General features: G+C 40.8%; 2 protein-coding genes across 2 annotated transcripts; both read left to right on the top strand.

The window, feature by feature from the left end:
• Positions 1-8,286: 8,286 nt before the first annotated feature.
• On the top strand, positions 8,287-11,904 carry LOC133419628 (high choriolytic enzyme 1-like). Its single transcript, XM_061708925.1, has 10 exons — positions 8,287-8,328; positions 8,428-8,528; positions 8,633-8,663; positions 8,755-8,805; positions 9,066-9,197; positions 10,027-10,147; positions 10,436-10,614; positions 10,747-10,828; positions 10,953-11,077; positions 11,184-11,904. Coding segments are annotated over exons 2-10 (777 nt in total). The 5' UTR covers positions 8,287-8,328; positions 8,428-8,474; the 3' UTR covers positions 11,186-11,904.
• Positions 11,905-22,481: 10,577 nt separating this feature from the next.
• Positions 22,482-26,063, top strand: LOC133419627 (high choriolytic enzyme 1-like). Its single transcript, XM_061708908.1, has 10 exons — positions 22,482-22,568; positions 22,668-22,768; positions 22,873-22,903; positions 22,995-23,045; positions 23,307-23,438; positions 24,149-24,269; positions 24,559-24,737; positions 24,870-24,951; positions 25,084-25,208; positions 25,330-26,063. Coding segments are annotated over exons 2-10 (777 nt in total). The 5' UTR covers positions 22,482-22,568; positions 22,668-22,714; the 3' UTR covers positions 25,332-26,063.
• The last annotated feature ends 559 nt before the right edge of the window (positions 26,064-26,622 follow it).

The raw sequence follows: 26,622 nt of genomic DNA, 5'->3' as shown, positions 1-26,622 counted from the left end.
AGGATGCATCCTTTGGTCCTCCTCCGACCGCTGGGAAAGGACGGCTCCAATGCCTGAATCCGAAGCATCCACTTCCACAATGAACTGTCTCGCAGGATCTGGGTGGATGAGCACAGGTGCTGTAGAGAACAGGCCCTTGAGCTTGGAGAAGGCTGCCTCGGCTTCGGGTGTCCAGGAAAAGGGGCGTGAGACGGAGGTCAGAGCATTGAGAGGGGCAGCGATCTGACTGAATCCCCTGATGAAGCGCCGAACAAAACCGGTGAAACCCAGGAAGCGTCTCAGGTGAGTCCGGTCGGTGGGACGCGGCCACTCCTCCACTGCCCTGACCTTGGCTGGATCAGCACGCATCTGCCCAGCTTCGACTACGTTGCCAAGGTATGTCACAGAGTCCACGTGGAAAACACACTTCTCGGCCTTGACAAACAGACGGTTCTCCAACAGCCGCTGGAGAACTAGACGAACATGCTGGTGGTGGTCTTCCAAGGACCTGGAGAAGATGAGAATGTCATCCAGGTAAACCACCACAAAGATGTTGAGCATGTCCCTTAGAACATCGTTCACGAGGGCTTGGAAGACTGCAGGGGCATTGCAGAGACCAAAAGGCATAACCAAGTACTCAAAATGGCCGAGATGGGTGTTGAAAGCCGTTTTCCATTCGTCGCCCTCCCTGATGCGGACTAAGTGATAGGCGTTGCAGAGATCAAGCTTGGTAAACACCCGGGCGTGAGTCAGTGGCTCGAAAGTGGAACTGATAAGGGGAAGTGGATACTTATTTTTCACCGTGATGTTATTAAGCCCTCGAAAGTCAATACATGGCCTCAGGCCGCCATCCTTCTTAGCCACAAAAAAGAAGCCAGCCGCAAGGGGAGAAGACGATGGTCTTATAATGCCTGAGAGCAGGGACTCCGCAATATAGTTGCGCATCGCCTCCTTCTCAGGGAGGGAGAGGTTGTAGAGTCTCCCTTTAGGATGGGGTGCCCCGGGGAGGAGGTCGATGGCGCAATCATATGGCCGGTGAGGGGGAAGGGATAAGGCTTTATCTTTACTAAACACCAGGGAAAGGTCACGGTAAGCAGGGGGAACACCAGTGAGATCGGGTGGAGAGGACATGGAACCTGGACCACCGGGAGGAGATAAAGCGGAGCGCAGACAAGCCGCATGGCAAGCAGTGCTCCAACCCAAGATTCGACCAGAGGCCCAGGAGATGTGCGGTTCATGCCTCTCCAACCAGGGTCTACCCAACACCAGGGGCGCAGTGGGAGCGTGAAGGAAAAAAAAATGGATGGACTCGGAGTGGTTACCAGAAAGAGTGAGCTTGAGAGGCTCAGTGGAATAAGAAATGGTACCCAAGCAGTGCCCGTCGATACCCCAGGGGGAAAGAGTGCGGTTCAGGGGAACTAAAGGGATGCCCGCCTGGCGAGCTAGGGAGATGTCCATGAGACTTTCGTCAGCACCGGAATCAATGAGGGCACTAACAGACAGCGTCTCTTGGTCCCAGGAGAGAGTAGCGGGGAAAAGACGGTTGGGACTATGCTTGGGCTGAGGAGAAGTTGCCTTGCTCACCTGGCGAGCGGGACCCTTTAGGACGGGTCGGACAGGCTCGGATGTAATGTCCCGACTCCCCACAGTAGAGACACAGCTGGTTGGACATTCTCTGTTCTCTCTCTTCTCGTGAGAGACGCGAACGGTCAATCCCCATGGGCTCCCTAAGCCCGGAAGTAGTAGGGGGACGCAAGAGAGAATGGGGGTTAGGACTTGCCGTAGAAGACGTGCCACGGGACACTGAAGCTGAGCGGGGGGGTATGCATTTGTCGGCACGGCGCTCCTGGAGTCGGGTGTCGACCTTGAGTGCCAGAGATACGAGCTCGTTGAGGGTCGTTGGACTATCACGGACAATAAGATCCTTAATGGAATCATTCAGACCCTTGCGATATGCACTCAGCAGGGCGTGATCATTCCAACGGCTCTCCGCCGCAAGAATGCGAAACTGCAGTGTATACTGCGCCACAGAACGTGACCCCTGGCGGATAGCTAACAAACGACTCGAAGCATCTTGGCCGTCTGCAGGGTGATCAAATACTGCTTGAAACTCACTCTTGAATTGACTATAGTTGATGGCAAAGGCCAGGTTGTTACCTACTGCCGCAATAGCCCAGCTGAGGGCGTCGTCGACCAACAAGGACATGACCTGGGCAATCTTTGACCCATCAGAAGAGTATCTCGAAGGCTGATGAGTAAAAAGTAACTCACATTGCGCCAAGAAGCCCTTGCTCCGATCAAAATTTCCATTGAACGGCCTAGGACTGACTAAGCCAGGCTCAGAATGAGCGTGCTGGTGGGCAGGAAGGACTGGGTTTGCAGGCAGGTTGGAAGAACTGGGGCTAGTGATAGGACCGGGGTTATGGCCTCTGCTGGCGGGGACTTGGTCTCTAAGGGCATCCAAGGATTGTTGTATGCCAGACAAGGCACCTGATATGGAGGTAATCTGGGCAAAAAGGGCAGCCACAGTACCCACAGTGCACTGAGACGTCTTCTCAAGATCCGCAATCTGGGATTGGACAGTGGGGAAAGCCTTCTTTAATCCCAGCTGCAGGGCGGAAAGTTCAGTAGCTTGACCAAACACTAGCTCCTGCAAATCTGGAGGTTTCTCTGCCCTTGGAGCCCCGGCTTGGCTCATGTTGGCTTAGACGTTCTGTTAGGCTCACTCGAGAATAGAAATAGCCAAATGTGCCAGGGACCCCAAAAGCAAAGACACTGAGACTGAAGTTGCAAAACGAAAGGATTTAATGTGTAAACTCAATCCGGGGGAGGTGGACGGAACGATGGAGCGGGGAGACACTGGATTGACTGGAGGGAGCCTGGAACACAAGGAAACAGTTAGGACCAAAAATAGCAGATCTACAAAATGTCACAAACACCAGAGCCTAAACTTTCTGCTGCAGGTACTTGCCACAGTAGTCAACGTCTAAGCGCTGAGCGTTGTCTCTCAGCAGCTTATGAAGGCAGCCCTTGATCATGATGGTGGAGCAGCTGGGCTGATTGGAATCCACCACAGCTGTGCTGGCTGCTGGCTGAGGGGCTCGTGGCACAACAGCTTGGTTATAAAAACAAGATTGACGAATTGATTAGTTTTTCATCTTTGTGTGTTTGTGCTGCAGAGTGCACCAACAATCACTGAAGAGAGAATCAGTGAGTTGAATAATGAAAAGATATTCACACATCCAACAAGTGTCACTGACTTTTCTGTAAAACTAATGTGTTTTTATCCCGTTTCTCCCAGAGATGTTCATGAATGTCTCTGAAGTCATCTCGATACCCAAAGTAGCCACAAGTAAGAAAAGTTTTAAATATAAATACCACACAGTAGCAGCGTCAGAGCTGAAACCATTCCCCCTTTTCCTGGTATCCTGCAATATTTTGGTTTCCAGAAGCATTTTTTTCTGTGATGAAGAAAAAGATGAAGAAATAGAGAACACCCCAGGTTTCTGTTGAACATCAGTCTTAAATTTTGCTTCTTTGTTTACCCACTACCAGTAAAAACTACTGGGATCAATCATTATGAAGAAAAAGGCCCCCTTAAGTCCCAGACACTTCAAGAGTTCATTTTTCTTGAACAGCAAATAAAAAAAAGAGTTGAAAAAAACCCAAAAACAATTGAAATGCAGTTTTGCCTTTTTCTCAGTACAGAGCTCATTTAGGACAGAGATGAGTGGTGGGTTTGGGATATGTTGTTACCGGGGAAAGCCCTTTGTGTTGTATTTACTGTTCAAGAATATAGTATATAAACTTTTGATTAGTGATTGGCTGGTCAAGTGAAAATCTGATATGTATAAGAAGATGTTTTTGTTGTTTTACAGAAACGCCTCTGATGCTCGGTGACATCGGCGTGGTGGATCCTGTACTCAGGAACGCAGATCCATGCACTGACAAAGGCTGCAAATGGCCTAAATCTGGACGCTACGACTATGTGCCTTACTACATCGACAACACATTCAGTAAGCAGTTCTGATGGAAATCTGATGGAACATTGAGTCAGGTCAGAACAAAGACAGACGTTTTAACTTCACTACCATGTAAAGATGAACATAAAAATATATACATGTATATTGGGCCACAGTCCTGTGTTGAACATGGAAACCCTTGATTTCAATTCTGAGGCCTAGTTCTGGGGCCTAACTCTGAGGTCAGCCTTGATTTCTTACAGCCGACCACATGGTTCGAAACAAAGGAACCTCCATAATGACTCAAAGTCCCAGCAGGCTTTGCACCCTCACTGGACATAGACCCCAAAACGCAGGAGGAGCAGCTTGCCGATTTATGGCAGCCTGGGCTCAGCTATAAAAGAGCAACCTCCCCCCTTTCTCGCTCTCTTATTACCAAGATCTCTTGTCCCTCAGCCCTGTCCACTGTCCCATGGAGTTCTGGAGAGCTATGAAGAAGGCCACAGCTCCCATCTTAGAATCCCATCTTACATGAAGAGCTACTAGCTATGGGCCGGCCTTCTCCATTACCGTGCCTGAAGAAAATAGCAACCACATTCTGCAGCACTGCAACGAGTGACCCGCAAAAGTTCTGAGCCCCAGATGAGCCGAACGAGGGACCCTTGCATGCCTCAACGTCAACGCCTTTGGACCGACCTGGAGCTAAAGGAGGCCCAGCTGCAGTGCCCATGCTGCATCCTCATCCACACTGAGATGAGGAGTGAAGGAGAGAGAGAAAGCTGCTCTTTATCAGGATCACCTGCGGAGCGTAACCATCCAGCTGTTCCACCACTGCCAATCCAGGAAGCAGGAACACACGGAGGCACACGTCAAGCACTGGAAATCTGCAACAAAAACCACAAACGAAACACAAAACCGACACGGAGCCGACCAAAACACGAGTAGCAATCGACCCAAATCTCGAGATCCGAATCCACTGACACACAAATATACGTATATAAACACACACACACACACACACACACACACACACACACACACACACACACACACACACACACACACACACACACACACACACACACACACACACACACACACACACGTATATAATCTGAGGTTTGTGTTAATGTTTAGTTAGTTGTTGTTTATGTGTAGTTTAGGCATCAGAGTGTATCCCAAGTGTTGTTTCACTATCTTTTAACACTTGTGTAAATACATTCTGATTCATTTGAATGAGAGAAGTTGTTTGTGTTTATTTTATACATATTTGCCACAGCTGCTGGTTGCAAAGGTCTGTGCTCGGACTCCTTCCTTCACTGTTGTTCTGTAACGCCACTCCTGGCAACAGGCTGGCACATAGGGAATAACAGTTAACTTGAGACTAATTTTGCTGTTCAGTTATTATTTTCCTGATAGGTCAGGTGGTGCCCCGTTTTGATTGATTCATTTCGATAATTCATTTGGATAAGTAATCTTCTTTATTAATTATTAATAATTATTATTATTATCGTAAGACACTTATTAATAACTCTTTAATAACTGAACCCCTTTTGTGGCACAACACCGGAGATGTTTAGTCTGATTTAACTTGACAGTGAGATAAAAAATGTTACGTGTTTTTTTGCACAGTGTATGTAAACGATGTAAACTCTTGTGCTTTACATTGGGCTGGTAACTGCTACAGTGAGACCTAACAATCCTCACTAGATGATAACAAGACGACCACATCATCTGCAAAAACCAGAAATCAAATCTAGAGACCCCCAAAGCTGATCTTCTCTAGGCTTTGCCTCGAAGTTCTGTGCATAAAAGTTAACAACAGAATCAAGACAAAATGAAACTCTGACAGTCTATTTCCCACCTGGAATTAAATCCAGCTTACTACCTGCAATGCAGACCAAACTATTGCCCCGTCGGCATGAGGACTAAATCGCTCATAGGAACATGGAATGTCTACCATCCCCAAGTCCACAAAACATGGTGAAAAACTGTTTTAAGATACACAAATTGTGATTAAAAATGTCTCTCCTCATCATTTGCACAAAACGTCTGCAGTGCAGATGTGTCACTGGTAGAGAAACGTTCTTATCTATGTTTTCATCTAAACACAATTTTTTGATTTTGGTTGCAGCTTTTCCAGAGTCACTGCGATCCAATCAGAAGGTTGCATAATGTGCTGAAGTGCCCTTAGGCAGGACTCTCACATTGCCCTGCAGCAACTAACGAGTGTTCTCTTCTTTATCTGTAAGTGTACAAGCTGGTCCTTGGTCCTTTTCTACACCCATACTTTGTATGTTAAGGTCTGCTGCAATGAGCAGCATTATGTCACACATGCTATTAAACACAAGCAGCTGTTCGACATTCTTGAAACACTGATAGAGGCTTTCGTTCTCAAAGAAACATCACACATTATATTAAAGGTTTTGCTCATGCCAACATAATAGCTCAACCCTACTAGTTATGTAAGATTACATGCAAGTACACCTGATTCAAACTAATGTTGACAAAGACTTTTTGTTCCTACTAGATGTCACGAGAACATTGAGTATCTTATAGTGACATGGGCTGATGGAAGGGGATTTACCACAATTGCATAATTTTCTGAGACAGTTTCATTTGAATATGCTTTGTTGTATTAGAGGTTCAGGATAGATATATTATGATGCAGTTCCTGAGTTATAGATTTAGTCTTGTTGTTGTTGCGAAGTGCTGCTTATTTTGAATTTGCTGATATTTAATTGATTCAGAACCCCCCCACTCGCTCTGCATGATGAAACGAGCAAATAGAAGCTTGATAAATAGTGCAAATACAAATATCATAAATTTCAATAAAAAATGTCAATTCTTAGCAAAATCCCTTTTTTTTCTGTTGATAAAGAAATACAGAAAATGAAATTGATAAGAGTGAAATGCCCTTTCTTTGCTGAATGACAGTTCCTTCATGGATGAAAGGCTGGAATAAAGGAACTGGGCTCAAAGGGGCATGAAGAACCTCCATAAAGAACTCAGTGGGACTGTGAAGACAAATTTAGAGCCCAATTCAAAGCCAAATGCTCATGAAGCATTGTACTTACCAAAGATCATCAGTCACTTCCTCTACATGGATTACATCAAGCTGCATCAAAATAATGAGACATCAACATATGATCCACTTCACAAGGATTTACACCAGCGACAGAGTGTTGTCATCAGACTTGAAATATACACTTAATTATACTGCCATGTAATACAATCATTATGCTGTTTGTACGGTATGTACCACACATATTCACTTCTACTGTATGTCTAAGTTAAGAATCCAAAATCATTATTTGTCCAACAGTCGTATTTTTGGATCGGGAAGGAAACCAGAGTACAAAAACGTAAATAAGCATGGACACTACAAACTCTATAAAGGAAGGCCCCTAGATAGGGGTTTTACCATCTAGGGGAACAAAGAACTAGGAAAAAAAGAAAAAAAAACTTTAACTTGTCCATGTACTTCTATTGTGATGATGATGTCACGTTTTCCACCAGATGATTGACTTGATGACACTTGAACACTTGTGAACTGTTCAAGTATGTCTTGACTGTTGACAGTTAAATGCAGACAGGTAAATGCCGACGGGTAAATGCTGACAGGAAAAGGCTTTTTTATGAGCCTTAAAAAAAAAAAGATACAAGACACGCTGTACTTTGGTAATAAAGGTCCCCATTCGGTCAGTGCAGAAAAATCATCTTCACATTATTTTATTTTATTTTATTTTCCTATCCTCTATTATCTTCATCCACCTCTTCTAGTTAAGGGTGACAGGGATCTGCTGGACTCTTTTCCAGCTCTCTGCACCCTGTATGGGTATCCAGTCTCTCACAGGGACACATATAGACACAAAATCCACAAATGGTAACATGTGTTATATTTTCAGCAGATCTTCCTTCAAACAGGACAGGAAATTAAAGAATTAAAAGTGTTTAAACTAAATGCAGTAACCATTAATTCTTTACTTTTTCATGACATCTGTGTTTTACTGTCTCTATGTTTATAAACTTTTCCGCAGTATTAATTAAAGTGATTAAGTAGTTCTGTCTGTTATTTATTTGAAACTTTGTTTGAGATTTTTTAATAAAAAAAAATAATGTACTGATGTGAATTTATAGGGGCAGTAATATGATAAAACGTCCTGCATTTGTTTGTCTTTTTTGGTATACTGACTTCCTGGAAAATTCATGTTGGGTTAGGATTTTCAGTTATGTAAAAAAAAAAAGTTATTTAAAGTTAAGTCAAGTTATGTAAAGAAACTAGCCTCCAGACATGCCAAGCCACTCCCAGTTTGAGGTGCTTACAGTATATACAGAGAGGAGGTGAGCACCTGTTGCATCCAGCAGCAGAGTCCTGGCACAGCAGGTAAACTCCTCTCACACTCTTCTCATCTTCTCTTTTCTCCACTCATTTCAGCATTGGGCACATGTGGGACATGAATCTTAACGAATAAACTCTGTTCAGATTTTGACTTATTTAGGTCTGAAGTTTGACCGCAGAGGAACGCCACCATGACTCCAGCTTTCCTCCTCCTCCTCATCCTCTCAATGGCAGCTGTATGTCTGGTAAGTCTGACTCTGTGAAGTTTGGATGAAAGAGTTAGGAAGACAGGGAAAAGTCAGGTTCAACAGAAAGCCTTGTATTAAAAATGAATGTGATTGTGTTGCAGAGTGCAGCGATCGATGCTAAGAACCAAATTGGTGAGTTGAATAATAAAATGTGAAATATATCATCTTTCTGGTGTGACATCTATTCTAAAACTAACCTAATTGTATCATCTCTTTCTCTCAGATGAGTCTCCGGACGTGTCAGATGTCCTCAGGAAAGCCAATGCCAACACAAGTAGGACATGAGTTTCGCATACTTTATCTTGTAAAATCTGAGGAACCGGTCATATTATTGTCTTGTCTAGATTATAATGTCTGTTGCTCATATTTCTGATTGCTAATAAAATTACTGGGAAAAAAAAGGGACGATACAAACATGGATAAATTTAACATGTTAGATTTAACCATGGGTTTTTAAACTAGAAACTGTAATGACCATCAGAAATGGGAAGTTTTCATTCCAACTTTCAATCGTGTTTTTTTGTTGTTCTGCAGAATCACTTTTGCAGTACGATGACATTATGCCAAGCAGACGCAGAAATGCTTCCCCCTGCACGTCCGGAGGATGCTTGTGGCCTAAAAGCAGTCGCTATGTCTATGTGCCCGTCCACATCTCCTCATCATACTGTAAGCAACTATGGTGTTTGACCCCAGAAAGTTCATGTGAAAACTACCAGAGTTTAGGATGACATTAATTTCCTAAAATGCAAGCCAAAATATTTATTCAATATCCAGAAAATCTGTCCTAATGCAGTTAAATCCAGGACTTTTTGGACAATGTCTGAATAATAGTCCATGTGTGGTTCATTAATTAATTATTTTGGGACAAATGAAGCAGTTTAAGAGTCGGAAGCTGATTTCTGGTACAATTTCTGATTTCTGGTAGGTTGACAAAACAGCAAACATTTATGACATTTATGCCTAACATAAGAGTGCCAAATTTAACAGTTTGGTACAGTTTTAAAAAAGGATTAAGACTAATGGGAAAAGAAAAGTTTGAAGAAGGAAAGAAACAGCTCATGATTCAAAGCAGACAACATCGTGCTTCAAACATGGTGTAGGCAGTGTTATGGTGTGGGCATGTATAGCTGCTGATGGACCAGGTTCACTAGTGTTTACTGGTGATGCAACAGCTGGTAGGAGTTGTCTAGATGAATCCTGTGCTGTGCAGGAATCTACCCTCTGTACGGTGCTTCACAGTGCAGATGCTGAGACACACACTCAAGACTCATTTAAAGAAAAAAAGATTATTCTTCAATGGCAAAGTCACTTGATCTCTACCCCATTATCCAATTTAGAGCTGTCTTTTAGTATATATATATATATATATATATATATATATATATATATATATATATATATATATATATATATATATATATATATATATACGTTTGTATATGGGTTTATTTTCCCGGGAAAACTTCATCATCTTCAAACTTCATCTTCCTTGCAGCCGCCGCAGAGCATAACATGATCGTCTACAGCCTGCTGACCTTCCACCGGTCCACCTGCATTCGCTTCGTTTGGAAGAGTTGGTGGCATCGTGATTATCTCTCCTTCTACTCTGGAAATGGGTAAACACATACACCAGTTGTTTCTCAAGAAATAAGCACTCCCATAGTTGACCAGATTGTTTTTTTTCTATTTTTCCATCAACTTTTACTCTGGCTATTAATATGTAATGTTTAATTTTAGACTTATGTTGTAATCACACAAGTTTTGGGAACAGAATTATTCAAATGCATCTTGTAGTTGCTGAAAAATACTAATTTTAGTTTAAGTATGTAATTTTTGATGGTGAATCTCAGAACAAGGCCTCGTTGTCGGTATCTGATGTCTTTGTGTGTGTTTGTGTGCGTCAGATGTTGGTCGTATTTGGGCCTTAATGGCGGGAAGCAGAGTGTTTCCCTGATGAGGAACGGCTGTTTGTACCGGAGCACGGTCCAACACGAGGTCCTCCACGCTCTGGGCTACCACCACGAGCAGAACCGCTCTGACAGAGACAGCTACATCCAGATCCTCACCCAGAACGTTGAGCCAGGTCAGCTTGCACACAAAAACTTCTGTTTTTTTTCTTGACAGCCTTGACAGCCACTGATGACGAAGCACAGTTCTGCATTGTTTTTCACAATAGACATTTAAATGATTTCATCTGAACTCAATTGCTTTGCAGGCAAAGAACACAACTTCAACAAGGTGCAGACCAACAACCTGGGGACTCCGTACGACTTCAACTCTGTCATGCATTACAGCAAGTGAGTTTCTAAGTGGGAGTTTCTCCATGTGTGGTTGGCCATGATAACTAGTTCTTGCTGAATCAAGTATTCTTGATTAGTCTCAGTTTATGTATTGTCAAGTCACATGTCTGTCTTCCCAAAGCACGGCATTCTCCAAAAATGGACAGCCCACCATCATCTCCAAGGCCAATCCCAACCTCATCTTTGGAAACGCCAGAGACATGAGCACCAATGACATTGCCCGTGTCAACAAGCTTTACAAATGCTGTGAGTGCAAAACTTTCTTTTTCATTGATTGTTTTATTGTCATACTGCTGCTGAGAAGATTCACGCTTACTGAATTCTTCTTCTTTTGTATTTGTTCCTCAACCAGAACTTGGTTGCATGAAGGGGTCATCCTCCAGAAACCTCAGCTCGTCAGCGTTACAACAGGGCCCGGATCTGTTTGAAAACAAGAATAATTGTTTTCAAGCAGCAGAAAATCTTTAACATCTGTGTTTTCTGCTCAGAATCTTCCACCAAAGGACTGTTTGATTTAACTAGTAAAACATTTAAAAAGAAATCCTGCTGGACGAGGATGGTATTACATCTTAACTGTTGGGGTCAGACCTTGTACTGGTACATCTTCATGTATCCGTCATTCCATCACTTTTTATTGTCTTTGATGTGGTAATGATTCATTAATGAAGTGCTTATTTATTCGCTGTTAAAAGTAAGAGGAAAAAAATGTTATGATTTTAGTAAAATCAATACTAGTGGAACAAACGGCGGGAACAAATCAAAAGATTAAACTTTTTCCCAATTGGACATGATGGAGGAACTTGTTGTAAAGTTATGCAGTCATGAGTCTGATTGCACCTATAAATTCGCATCACTACACTAAAATGATGTCATATTTTGTTGTTTAAAAATCTCAAAGTTTTATATAAATAACAGACAGAACTACTTAATCAGGAACAATACCTGAAAACTATGTTAACGTACAAGTGCACGCTTGTTGACTATATCATTAAGTTATTGTTGTACATATATTTTATCTCCTTGTTTATCCTTGAAATGCTGTGTGTTTAGCAGATTCTGTCAAATAATCAATGACTCTGTAATCATTTGTATATATAAGTGTTCAATAAAACACTAAATGCTCAACAGCAAGTGGAAGTGGTCTATTGTTTTCCTGGGACATCCTGCTCAGTGTTTGTGTTTCTTACAAGTGATTGATCATTTATGGATGTCCATGCCTGGTGTCCTGGGAGCATTAAAAATAAACTGTAACTGGACCCCGGTGTGAAACAGCAGTGAGGAGTAAAACTGGAAAGAAGACAACAAAGGAACAGGGGACAGTTTTGATAATGAGGAGACCGTTTGTGAGCTTCAGGGAGCCGATCTCAAGCATGTTTTTGTGCTCGCTACAAGATTTATCCCAATTGCTCCATCTGGTTTATAAGGCTAGTTAAGGAGAAAGAAATACTCATCTCTCACGTGCTTTCTGATCTCTCTCATCTGCCAGTCTTAAAAACTCCTACTAAGCCTCTTCCCCAGCTCCACCTGAAGGGTTCCATTCAACAGATTCAATGGAAGTTAGTCATCATGCCGCCAGCGGCTAACGATGGCAGACCGATGAGGTCTGACCCTGGATTACAAGGGTTATACAGTAACAATTAAGCATTTAAGTCTTCTGTGTAAACGTTGATTGTACAATCAGCCGTCAGCAAGAACACCAGTGCATTCAACATCGCTCTACAAGGTAAAGCAGGAAAAAAGCTAGCTACGGTCCAGTGGGAATATGAATACCAAGTTAAAACAAAAAAAGTTTTCCATCCATCCATCCATCCATCCATCCATCCATCCATCCATCCATCCATCAACTACTATTTATCTGTGTTCAAGGACATGGTGCCACCAGGCTTAGCAGAAGCACCTCTCCATGTCTTCTGGGGGAATTACGAGGCATCCCCGAGCCACATGAAATATAAAACATCTTCAGTTAGTGTCCCTTAAAGCCTTCTCCCAGGTGGACATGACACTTCCCCAGGGAGGGACTCGTCGATGTGCTAACTAGATGCTTGATCCACCTCAACCGGCTCTTCTCGATGCAGAGGAGCAGTGATTCTGGTCTGAGTCTCTCTCCTCCTCTCTAAGGGAGAGTCTGTCCACCACGTGGAATAAACTCAGACTCTTGTCATTTGCGATCTTGTTCTTCCGGTCATTAATCATAGTTCATAGGAGATGATTGGAACCTTTACGCAGGACTAATCCTGCGTAAATCCTGCGCCCCACCCTTTCATCCTTAAAAGTTATGTTACCCAAGGATCATTTATCAATCGTTCTATATTAAACCAGACCAGAGCCGGTTTGTGCTACGGGCAATGTGGGCGACTGTCACGGTGACAGGGTGACAATTAACCTGCTGTTGAGAGTCATACATGTGTCAGAAGAGGCGATGAGAGGAGGGGGGCGGGATCAACCTGTGACTGCAGAGGTTGCAGGGGTAGACTGATCCCAGGCCACACAACACAAACTGCTTACAAATAGATTGTATTTCATCCTTAACATTAAAATGGACCCATATACCTCCATGGAAGTGATTGGGTAAGGTGAAAGATGAAGAAAAAAAAATCTGTGGAGTCATACCAGTCATAGGTGAGTCAAGTGATTCCGGTTGATTGACAGGTGAATGGATGGTGTTGGAAGGGAATAAAAAAGTTAATGATGTCAAATATTCAACTTCATGATGGAGCAAACTAGTAAATGTAGCCAGAACCGCCTCTGTCTGAAGCAAACAAAATAAGTTAATAAAAGTGATAATAATTAAAAAAAACATCCCAAAAACACGTTTCAGTACAATAATCTAAAGTATTGGTTTATTTCCTGGGTGATGAAGGGCATTTAATTTCCATTTGTGGTAACTCATTACACACATGGCAATGATTCAGCTCAGCAACTGAGTATGACTGATGGTTTAGTTAAAACTTCCTGAAATTAAAAACACTCTTAAAAATAATTTTTGGTTCTTGCTGTATAGTATCGTTGTGCCAGCTTTGTCAGAAGTGCTTGAAACATGCCAATAACATTCAGGGCAAATTCACAGTAGGAGATTATAATTATCTTAGTGTGAAACATGCAGATCAGCAATTTTGGCTGCAAAGGTTAAAATCAAAGTAGGATGACGAAAACCACCAGAGGGACGTCCAACATGTGTCATCTCTCCCTTCAGTCAAGTTTCAGATCATAAATTGATCATCTGAAACTGATTAAATTACAGAGGAAAGATCAATAATTCATAGTCATAAGTAATAAAAAAAAACACTTTACCGCCATCTGGGCTAATTAGGCTAATCATAACAAATACTAATGGTCAATAACCTCAAAGTGTGTAATCCATATCTGACAGGCATATGTTGATACTATTGTTTGAGTAATTTTGGCAACGTATCTTCTTCTTTCCTTTTGGTATTTCAGAGAGAAGATATTTTGGTTATTAAATAAAAATAGATATTTAATGAATGACTAAACAGCAAAAGGTTTAAACATTATTGAATAGTATTTATTCAATAAATTTACATATTTTTACCATTAGAGGGCAGCACACGTATTATTCATTTATCCGGTAATTACATTCTGGGTGTCCAGAACAGCAATATGAAAGATACATGTTTACTACAAGTGATGTTGTTGGTGAAATTATGTATTAGTTTTACCAAGTATACTTAAGGTAAAATCATTTTACAGCAGCACTACTCAAAGTCATGTTAACACATGCATGCGCTCATCCGGCTGGTGAAAATGGATGCTGCCTCCGGAAATGTTTGTATTGATTAAAAAAAGTCTAAAAAAATTTGTGTTTGAGGAAATTATAATAGCAGCTCAGCAGTTTCAGTTAAAATTGTGTATTCTCTGACAAAGCTTAAAAGCTTCAGTTCTTTGAACTGCTGACAAAAACAAAATTAGGCTGTTTCACTGGATTTCTATTTTTTTTATGCTTTTTTTCTTCGACCAGAACTTGGTTTCATGAACATGTCGACCTCATGAAACCTCAACTGGTCAGCGTTGCCTGAGACCCAGACGTGTTTGACAACAGAAATATTGCAACCAAGCAGCAGAAAACAAGATGCACATATTTGAATACCGGTACCTGGTATTTGTAAAATATTTTTCAAAAGAAACAAAAGGAAACAGAGAAGTTATGAAACACAGTTTACCTTCAAATGATTGTAAATAGAGGCAGAATTTGTGCTTTAATTGCGGAGGTCAGGCTGCAGGGACACCTGCTGGACAATGGCGGTACTACACCTCCTTCTCAGGTCGCACCTTGAACTTGTTTTCATCTCCAAACATCGATTTGACTTCATTCATTTGCTCACTTCACTTTTGCTTTTATTTAATCCTGACTTCATAAATTCTTAATGATCTCGCTGTAACATGCTGAAAACTTGAATTAAATAAAAAGGTAAATATTTTTTTTTAATTTTCAGGCTGCACTGTAAAATCAGTTTTTTAACAAGTTGTTTCTTTTGAAATAAAAATCATGGATGAATATACCATAGTCCATGAGTGCTTGGAGAAATTATTGAACCTGTTTATTAAACAAAAGCAAAACCGCACAAAACAACAAAAATACTGAATTAAATATAAACACAAGGTGGTGGTTATAGTAAATGGATGGATGGAGAAGTAAACATTCTACATTTAAATGTTCTTTCATGAAAACATTTTTGAAAACTTTCTACCTACTCAGCCAACCCCCAAAAGGAAAATACACATAGTGCTAAATGTTCTCAAAAGTTCCTGCCGAAATATTCATTTTTCGGCCACCCTACGAAAGCAAAAACTAAATGATAATTACATCAAGAACAATACCTAAAATATAGTTCTTTCAAATTCATCAACATTTGAAGGGAGATGGGGTTTTAAGTTTCTCCATCATTTTCAACACATAGCACTCTAATTAATTTTATATGGACGATACGATGTAATTTTAGGGGTGGCGTCTGTAGCATATCACTCCTCATGACACATGTTTTTACCTGTATGAACTCCTACCCCTCTGGGAGACGATACAGGGTTCCCAAGTGAAAATTTAATCACTTTAACTAATTGGTGCCAACTTCCATCAAACTCCTGAACAATGCTCCATGAGGCCGAAGGATGTGCAGTAATTTTATTCATTTATTTATTTTTTATCCATCCATTATCTATACCCGCTTTATCTGCTTTTGCAGGGTTACACCCTGGACAGGTCACCAGTCCATCACAGGGCCACAAATAAACACACAAACCATGCACACTCACACTCACACCTACGGGCAATTTAGAATCATCAATTAACCTAGCATGCATGTTTTTGGACTGTGGGAGGAAGCTGGAGTACCCGGAGAAAACCCACGCAAGCACGGGGAGAACATGCAAACTCCACACAGAAAGGCCCCTGCCTGGGAGTCGAACCGGGGACCTTCTTGCTGTGAGGCAACAGTGCTAACCACTAAGCCACCGTGGTGCCCTGTTTTATTTTTTATCTTGTGTTTTATTATGGTGATTTTTAGCATGTTTCAATTAGTGTATGTGTGTGTTTCATTGTTCTGCTGAAATGGTGTGCCGGGTGATGTATCCTTTTGTCACTGTAGCTGTCAAGGCATTTGTGGCTCAGCTGTCGAGTCCAAAACAAATTTCCCTAAGTGGGGGAATAAAGTATATTGAATTGAATTGTACAGTTAATCCTGAAACAGTCCATTAATCTATATTATCTTATGTTTTATGTTACATGTATTAAGAAGGAATTTGAATTAAAACATTTATCAAATCAAGGCCAGTTGTAAGTACTAGTTACTTTGCAATTCATGATTGTTCACAGATACTGATAAACACAAGGTTATAAAATATGATGCATTGATTATGTTACCAAACTTTGATCCAGTAAATGTTATATTTCTGCTTATTTAACCCGGTAACGAGTTACTTGTAGCTGTGACATTGTATTGCTTCACAGGAATCACTTCCTCAGGACTTATGGCTGTTTCAGCCTATCAGAAGCAAAGATCGGGGCTGATCAGACAACCTCAGCACCTCCTGGTCTGAGCGGGTGATAAAAGAACGCAGCCGAGCATTTGCTGCAACCAGAATCAAGTAAACTCATCTCATCTCACTTTCTCACACTTCCCTTTAAAGCTTTAGGAAACTAGACGTACATGTTAATAACAGAAACTTTATATTCTTGGCTGTTTCACTTCAGGAGTTTTTACTGACGAGGACCATCATCATGACCGGTTTTCTTCCTCCTCCTCTTCCTCTCAGTCGGCGATTTGTCTCTGTTGAGTTTAACTCTTTGAAACTTGGTTATAAAAACAAGATTGACGAATTGATTAGTTTTTCATCTTTGTGTGTTTGTGCTGCAGAGTGCACCAACAATCACTGAAGAGAGAATCGGTGAGTTGAATAATGAAAATATATTCACACATCCTACAAGTGTCACTGACTTTTATGTAAAACTAATGTGTTTTTATCCCGTTTCTCCCAGAGATGTTGATGAATGTCTCTGAAGTCATCTCGATACCCAAAGTAGCCACAAGTAAGAAAAGTTTTAAATATAAATACCACACAGTAGCAGCGTCAGAGCTGAAACCATTCCCCCTTTTTCTTGGTATTCTGCAATATTTTGGTTTCCAGAAGCATTTTTTTCTGTGATGAAGAAAAAGATGAAGAAAAAGAGAACACCCCAGGTTTCTGTTGAACATCAGTCTTAAATTTACCGTCTTTGTTTACCCACTACCAGTAAAAACTATGAGGATCAATCATTATGAAGAAAGAGGCCCCCTTAAGTCCCAGACACTTCAAGAGTTAATTTTTCTTGAACAGCAAATAAAAAAAAGAGTAGAAAAAAAACAAAAACAATTGAAATGCAGTTTTGCCTTTTTCTCAGTACAGAGCTCATCTAGGACAGAGATGAGTGGTGGGTTTGGGATATGTTGTTACCGGGGAAAGCCCTTTGTGTTGTATTTACTGTTCTAGAATATAGTATATAAACTTTTGATTAGTGATTGGCTGGTCAAGTGAAAATCTGATATGTATAAGAAGATGTTTTTGTTGTTTTACAGAAACGCCTTTGGTGCTCGGTGACATCGGCATGGTGGATCCTGTACTCAGGAATGCAGATCCATGCACTTACAAAGGCTGCAAATGGCCTAAATCTGGACGCTATGTCTACGTGCCTTACTACATCGACAACACATTCAGTAAGAAGTTCTGATGGAAATCTGATGGAACATTGAGTCAGGTCAGAACAAAGACAGACGTTTTAACTTCACTACCATGTAAAGATGAACATAGAAATATATACATTTATATTTGGCAACCACACTCTGCAGCGCTGCAACGAGTGACCCGCAAACGTTCTGATCCCCAGATGAGCCGAACGAGGGACCCTTGCATGCCTCAACGTGAACGCCTTCAGACCGACCTGGAGCTGAAGGAGGCCCAGCTGCAGTGCCCATGCTGCACCCTCATCCACACTGAGATGAGCAGAGCAGGAGAGAGAGAGAGCTGCTCTTTATCAGGATCACCTGCGGAGCGTAACCATCCAGCTGTTCACCAAGGAACGCTGACCGGCCAGAACAGCAACTACAAAGATCCACGTAAGAGGCTGTTTTGTGTCTGGGCAGAGAAACATAGTTAACACATTTAACTAGTTTAGTTTTGCGTTGGGAGCCGGACCGCTGATCCCGTCACAACTGTGTTTATTAGTTTAAGTGTGTTTGTTTATTTTATTGTTTGTCTACTGCTGCATCCACGTTGCTGGATCTTGATGACATGTCCTTCCACAACAGAAAACAAAGCCCTTCCTCATTTCCCAGTTGAATGACCATGTGTACATGTGAAGTTAGTTTCACATTGGTGCGTCTCTGTGTGGGAAACATTAGGAGAACTTGGTCTTCTGGTATTGAGAAGTTACTCTTGTGTCTTGGGTTTTACTTTATTCTCTATTCCTCTCCTACTAACCCCCCGACACACGCACACTCTTATCTTGGTCATAAAGTTTCACTGGATGAGACGAAATCTTGTCTGCCATTTTGAATCACGCGAGACTCAGTCACAACGTGTCCTTGTCAGCCATCCGCGAGACCAGGGGCCGACGAGGAAGAACCCAGAACCCAGGCCACCAGCAACCCCACAGAGGGGAGAAGAAGGCAGGAGGCAACCCACCGCCAGTCAAAACGTGTCCTTGTCAGCCATCTTTTCTTTTGCTTCACCACGTATGTATGAACTACCATCGCGACACACACATACGCACTGAGACACAAATATACGTATATAAACACACACACACACACACACACACACACACACACACACACACACACACACACACACACACACACACACACACACACACACACACACACACACACACACACACACACACACACACACACGTATATAATCTGAGGTTTGTGTTAATGTTTAGTTAGTTGTTGTTTATGTGTAGTTTAGGCATCAGAATGTATCCCAAGTGTTGTTTCACTATCTTTTAACACTTGTGTAAATACATTCTGATTCATTTGAATGAGAGAAGTTGTTTGTGTTTATTTTATACATATTTGCCACAGCTGCTGGTTGCAAAGGTCTGTGCTCGGACTCCTTCCTTCACTGTTGTTCTGTAACGCCCACCCTGGCAACAGGCTGGCACATAGGGAATAACAGTTAACTTGAGACTGATTTTGCTGTTCAGTTATTATTTTCCTGATAAGTCAGGTGGTGCCCCATTTTGAATGATTCATTTGGATAAGTAATCTTCTTTATTACAGTAATTATTAATACTTATTATTATTATCGTAAGACAATTATTAATAACTCTTTAATAACTGAACCCCTTTTGTGGCACTACACCGGAGATGTTTAGTCTGATTTAACTTGACAGTGAGATAAAAAATGTTACAGTAAGACCTAACAATCCTCACTAGATGATGAAAATAGGACCACATCATCTGCAAAAACCAGAAATCAAATCGCGAGACCCCCAAAGCTGATCTTCTCTAGGCTGTGCCTCGAAGTTCTGTGCATAAAAGTTAACAACAGAATCAAGACAAAATTAAACTCTGACAGTCTATTTCCCACCTGGAATTAAATCCAGCTTACTACCTGCAATGCAGACCAAACTATTGCCCCATCGGCATGAGGACTAAATCGCTCATAGGAACATGGAATGTCTACCATCCCCAAGTCCACAAAACATGGTGAAAAACTGGTTTAAGATACACAAATTGTGATTAAAATGTCTCTCCTCAAACATTTGCACAAAACTTCTGCAGTGCAGATGTGTCACTGGTAGAGAAACGTTCTTATCTGTGTTTTCATCTTAACACAATTTTTTGATTTTGGTTGCAGCTTTTCCAGAGTCACTGCGATCCAATCAGAAGGTTGCATAATGTGCTCAAGTGCCCTTAGGCAGGACTCTCACATTGCCCTGCAGCAACTAACGAGTGTTCTCTTCTTTATCTGTGTGTACAAGCTGGTCCTTGGTCCTTTTCTACACCCATACTTTGTATGTTAAGGTCTGCTGCAATGAGCAGAATTATGTCACACATGCTATTAAACACAAGCAGCTGTTCGACATTCTTGAAACACTGATAGAGGATTTTGTTCTCAAAGAAACATCACACATTATATTAAAGGTTTTGCTCATGCCAACATAATAGCTCACACCTACTAGTTATGTAAGATTACATACAAGTACACCTGATTCAAACTCATGTTGACAAAGACTTTTTGTTCCTACTAGATGTCACGAGAACATTGAGTATCTTATAGTGACATGGGCTGATGGAAGGGGATTTACCACAATTGCATATTTTTCTGAGACAGTTTAATTTGAATATACTTTGTTGTATTAGAGGTTCAGGATAGATATATTATGATGCAGTTCCTGATTTATAGATTTAGTCTTGTTGTTGTTGCGAAGTGCTGCTTATTTTGATTTTGCTGATATTTAATTGATTCAGAACCCCCCCACTCGCTCTGCATGATGAAACAAGCAAATAGAAGCTTGATAAATAGTGCAAATACAAATAATAACATAAATTAAAATAAGTTTGTTTGTTCTGTGCACCTGCCATCGACTTAATTCATTTGAAGATGAGGAAGTAAAGGACCCAAGAATATAAAGTTAGGAGGCAGGAGTTATTTGAAAGCATCCTCAGTTTTAGAAATGTACTGTTGCAGCAGCATCTTATTTTCTCTGTTGATAAAGATATACAGAAAATGAAATAACTTGATAAGAGTGAAATGCCTTTTCTTTGCTGAGTGACAGTTCTTTCATGGATGAAGGGCACAAATAAAGGAACTGGGCTCAAAGGGGCATGAAGAACCTCCATAAAGAACGCAGTGGGACTGTGAAGACAAATCTAGAGGCCAATTCAAAGCCAAATGCTCATGAAGCATTGTACTTACCAAAGAGGAAGTCAAAACCCTCTCATAGCCAGATCAATTCAAAGTGGAGCAATCATCAGTCACTTCCTCTACATGGATTACATCAAGCTGCATCAAAATAATGAGACATCAACATATGATCCACTTCACAAGGATTTACATCAGCCACAGAGTGTTGTCATCAGACTGGAAATATACACTTAATTATTCTGTTACGTAATACAATTATTATGCTGTTTGTACGGTATGTACCACACATATTCACTTCTATGTCTAAGTTAAGAATCCAAAATCATTATTTGTCCAACAGTCGTATTTTTGGATCGGGAAGGAAACCAGAGTACCAAAACGTAAATAAGCATGGAAACTACAAACTCTATAAAGGAAGGCCCCTAGATAGGGGTTTTACCATCTAGGGAAACAAAGAACTAGGAAAAAAAGAAAAAAAAACATTTAACTTGTCAGTGCACTTCTATTGTGATGATGATGTCACGTTTTCCACCAGATGATTGACTTGATGACACTTGAATACTTGTGAACTGTTCAAGTATGTCTTGACTGTTGACAGTTAAATGCAGACAGGTAAATGCCGACGGGTAAATGCTGACAGGAAAAGGCTTTTTTATGAGCCTTAAAAAAAAAAAGATACAAGACACTCTGTACTTTGGTAATAAAGGTCCCCATTCTGTCAGCTCAGAAAAATCATCTTCAGATTATTTTATTTTATTTAGTTTTCCTATCCTCCATTATCTTCATCCACTTCTAGTTAAGGGTGACAGGGATCTGCTGGACTCCTTTCCAGCTATCCGGTCTCTCACAGGGACTCATATAGACACAAAATCCACAAATGGTAACATGTGTTATATTTTCAGCAGATCGTCCTTCAAACAGGACAGGAAATTAAAGAGATAAAAGTGTTTAAGCTAAATGCATTAACCATTAATTCTTTACCTTTTCATGACAACTATGTTTTACTTTCTATATGGTGATACACTTTTCCGTGGTATTATTTAAAGTGATTAAGTAGTTCTGTCTGTTATTTATTTGAAACTTTGTTTGAGATTTTTTAATTAAAAAAAATAATGTACTGATGTGAATTTACAGGGGCAGTAATATGATAAAACGTCCTGCATTTGTTTGTCTTTTTTGGTATAGTGACTTCCTGGAAAATTCATGTTGGGTTAGGATTTTCAGTTATGTAAGAGAAACTAAGTTAAGTCAAGTTATGTAAAGAAACTAGCCTCCAGACATGCCAAGCCACTCCCTGTTTGAGGTGCTTACAGTATATACAGAGAGGAGGTGAGCACCTGTTGCATCCAGCAGCAGAGTCCTGGCACAGCAGGTAAACTCCTCTCACACTCTTCTCATCTTCTCTTTTCTCCACTCATTTCAGCATTCGGCACATGTGGGACATGAATCTTAACGAATAAACTCTGTTCAGATTTTGACTTATTTAGGTCTGAAGTTTGACCGCAGAGGACCGCCACCATGACTCCAGCTTTCCTCCTCCTCCTCATCCTCTCAATGGCAGCTGTATGCCTGGTAAGTCTGACTCTGTGAAGTTTGGATGAAAGAGTTAAGAAGACAGGGAAAAGTCAGGTCCAACAGAAAGCCCTGTATTAAAAATGAATGTGATTGTGTTGCAGAGTGCAGCGATCGATGCTAAGAACCAAATTGGTGAGTTGAATAATAACATGCGAAATATATCATCTTTTCGGTGTGACATCTATTCTAAAACTAACCTAATTGTATCATCTCTTTCTCTCAGATGAGTCTCCGGATGTGTCACATGTCCTCAGGAAAGCCAATGCCAACACAAGTAGGACATGAGTTTCGCATACGTACTTTTATCTTGTAAAATCTGAGGAACCGGTCATATTATTGTCTAAGATTATAATGTCTTTTGCTCATATTTCTGATTGCTAATAAAATTACTGGGAAAAAAAAGGGACAATACTTACATGGATAAATTTAACATTTTAGATTTAACCATGGGTTTTTAAACTAGAAACTGTAATGACCATCAGACATGGGAAGTTTTCATTCAAATTTTCATTTGTGTGTTTTTGTTGTTCTGCAGAATCACTTTTGCAGTACGATGACATTATGCCAAGCAGACGCAGAAATGCTTCCCCCTGCACGTCCGGAAGATGCTTGTGGCCTAAAAGCAGTCGCTATGTCTATGTGCCCGTCCACATCTCCTCATCATACTGTAAGCAACTATGGTGTTTGACCCCAGAAAGCAGCAGCGACATGTGCTTGGTTCATGTGAAAACTACCAGAGTTTAGGATGACATTCATTTCACCAAAATATTTCTTCAATATCCAGAAAACCTGTCCTAATGCAGTTAAATCCAGGACTTTTTGGATAATGTCTGAGAAATAGTCCATGTGTGGTTCATTAATTAATTATTTTGGGACAAATGAAGCAGTTGAAGAGTCGGAAGCTGATTTCTGGTACAATTTCTGATTTCTGGTAGGTTGACAAAACAGCAAACATTTATGAGAAAGCCTTACATAAGAGTGCCAAATTTAACAGTTTGGTAAATAAAAAAAAAAGGATTAATACTAATGGGAAAAGAAAAGTTTGAAGAAGGAAAGAAACAGCTCATGATTCAAAGCAGACAACATTGTGCTTCAAACATGGTGTAGGCAGTGTTATGGTGTGGGCATGTATAGCTGCTGATGGACCAGGTTCACTAGTGTTTACTGGTGATGTAACAGTCAAGACTCTCAAGACTCATTTAAAGAAAAAAAGATTATTCTTCAATGGCAAAGTCACTTGATCTCTACCCCATTATCCAATTTAGAGCTGTCTTTTAGTATATATATATATATATATATATATATATATATACGTTTGTATATGGGTTTATTTTCCCGGGAAAACTTCATCATCTTCAATCTTCATCTTCCTTGCAGCCGCCGCAGAGCATAACATGATCGTCTACAGCCTGCTGACCTTCCACCGGTCCACCTGCATTCGCTTCGTTTGGAAGAGTTGGTGGCATCGTGATTATCTCTCCTTCTACTCTGGAAATGGGTAAACACATACACCAGTTGTTTCTCAAGAAATAAGCACTCCCATAGTTTACCAGATGATTTTTTTTTCTATTTTTCCATCAACTTTTACTCTGGCTATTAATATGTAATGTTTAATTTTAGACTTATGTTGTAATCACACAAGTTTTGGGAACAGAATTATTCAAATGCATCTTGTAGTTGCTGAAAAATACAAATTTTAGTTTAAGTATGTAATTTTTGACGGTGAATCTCAGAACAATGCCTCGTTGTCGGTATCTGATGTCTTTGTGTGTGTTTGTGTGCGTCAGATGTTGGTCGTATTTGGGCCGTAATGGCGGGAAGCAGAGTGTTTCCCTGATGAGGAACGGCTGTTTGTACCGGAGCACGGTCCAACACGAGGTCCTCCACGCTCTGGGCTACCACCACGAGCAGAACCGCTCTGACAGAGACAGCTACATCCAGATCCTCACCCAGAACGTTGAGCCAGGTCAGCTTGAACACAAAAACTTCTGTTTCTTTTCTTGACAGCCTTGACAGCCACTGATGACGAAGCACATTTCTGCATTGTTTTTCACAATAGACATTTAAATGATTTTATCTGAACTCAATTGCTTTGCAGGCAAAGAACACAACTTCAACAAGGTGCAGACCAACAACCTGGGGACTCCGTACGACTTCAACTCTGTCATGCATTACAGCAAGTGAGTTTCTAAGTGGGAGTTTCTCCATGTGTGGTTGGCCATGATAACTAGTTCTTGCTGAATCAAGTATTCTTCATTAGTTTAATCGTCTCAGTTTATGTATTGTCAAGTGACATGTCTGTCTTCCCAAAGCACGGCATTCTCCAAAAATGGACAGCCGACCATCATCTCCAAGGCCAATCCCAACCTCATCTTTGGACACGCCAGAGACATGAGCACCAATGACATTGCCCGTGTCAACAAGCTTTACAAATGCTGTGAGTGCAAAACTTTCTTTTTAATTGATTGTTTTGTTGTCATACTGCTGCTGAGAAGATAACAGTTAGGTTACTTCACACTTACTGAATTCTTCTTCTTTTGTATTTGTTCCTCAACCAGAACTTGGTTGCATGAAGGGGTCATCCTCCAGAAACCTCAGCTCGTCAGCGTTACAACAGGGCTCGGATCTGTTTGAAAACAAGAATATTTGTTTTCAAGCAGCAGAAAATCTTTAACATCTGTGTTTTCTGCTCAGAATCTTCCATCAAAAGGACTGTTTGATTGAACTATATAAAAAGAAATCCTGCTGGACGAGGATGGTATTACATCTTAACTGTTGGGGTCAGACCTTGTACTGGTACATCTTCATGTATCCGTCATTCCATCACTTTTTATTGTCTTTGATGTGGTTATGATTAATTAATGAAGTGCTTATTTATTTGCTGTTAAAAGTAAGAGGAAAAAAATGTTATGATTTTAGTAAAATCAATACTAGTGGAACAAACGGCGGGAACAAATCAAAAGATTAAGCTTTTTCCCAATTGGACATGATGGTGGAACTTGTTGTAAAGTTATGCAGTCATGAGTCTGATTGCACCTATAAATTCACATCAATACACTAAAATGATGTCATATTTTGTTGTTAAAAAATCGCAAAGTTTTACATGAATATCAGACAGAACTAATTAATCAGGAACAATACCTGAAAACTATGTTAACGTACAAGTGCACGGTTGTTGACTATATCATTAAGTTATTGTTGTACATATATTTTATCTCCTTGTTTATCCTTGAAATGCTGTGTGTTTAGCAGATTCTGTCAAATAATCAATGACTGTAATCATCTGTATATATAAGTGTTCAATAAAACACTAAATGCTCAACAGCAGGTGGAAGTGGTCTTTTGTTTTCCTGGGACATCCTGCTCAGTGTTTGTGTTTCTTACAAGTGATTGATCATTTATGGATGTCCATGCCTGGTGTCCAGGGAGCATTAAAAATAAACTGTAACTGGACCCCGGTGTGAAACAGCGGTGAGGAGCAGAGCCGGATTAACGCAAAGGCAAACTAGGCATGTGCCTAGGGCCCGATTGACAGGGGAGGGGCCCAGACAGAGGGACAAAAAAAAAAAAAAAAATTTCTGCACACATATTAATGGTTGACACCATGCCGGTAAAAACCTAAGGCATATATACATGTGCATTATTACTATATTTAGTATACATACATATATATACGCATACATACGCACAGGGCTGCCACAAGGGTTGTGCGAACCGTGCAACCGCACAGGGCCTCGCACCCCAAGGGGCCTCACGCCCCAAGGGGCCTCACGCTTTGGGCCGTTTTTTTTTTTTTTTTTCCTTTTTTCCCTTATAAATATCAACAGCCACGTTCCATTACAGTCCTAAAT

The sequence above is a fragment of the Cololabis saira genome, chromosome 2 (assembly GCF_033807715.1).
Source record: "Cololabis saira isolate AMF1-May2022 chromosome 2, fColSai1.1, whole genome shotgun sequence".
In the NCBI taxonomy this organism is placed as follows: Eukaryota; Metazoa; Chordata; class Actinopteri; order Beloniformes; family Belonidae; genus Cololabis; species Cololabis saira.
The sequence above is the reverse complement of the archived record's forward strand: the minus strand, read 5'-3'. Positions and strand labels throughout refer to the sequence as shown.

Coding starts and splice junctions, on each gene's coding strand:
- LOC133419628 (XM_061708925.1), top strand. CDS start 8,475: ATGACTCCAGCTTTCCTCCTCCTCCTCATCCTCTCAATGGCAGCTGTA. Junction 9,198..10,026: donor CCACATCTCCTCATCATACT/GTAAGCAACTAT, acceptor TCTTCCTTGCAG/CCGCCGCAGAGCATAACATG. Junction 10,148..10,435: donor TCCTTCTACTCTGGAAATGG/GTAAACACATAC, acceptor TGTGTGCGTCAG/ATGTTGGTCGTATTTGGGCC.
- LOC133419627 (XM_061708908.1), top strand. CDS start 22,715: ATGACTCCAGCTTTCCTCCTCCTCCTCATCCTCTCAATGGCAGCTGTA. Junction 23,439..24,148: donor CCACATCTCCTCATCATACT/GTAAGCAACTAT, acceptor TCTTCCTTGCAG/CCGCCGCAGAGCATAACATG. Junction 24,270..24,558: donor TCCTTCTACTCTGGAAATGG/GTAAACACATAC, acceptor TGTGTGCGTCAG/ATGTTGGTCGTATTTGGGCC.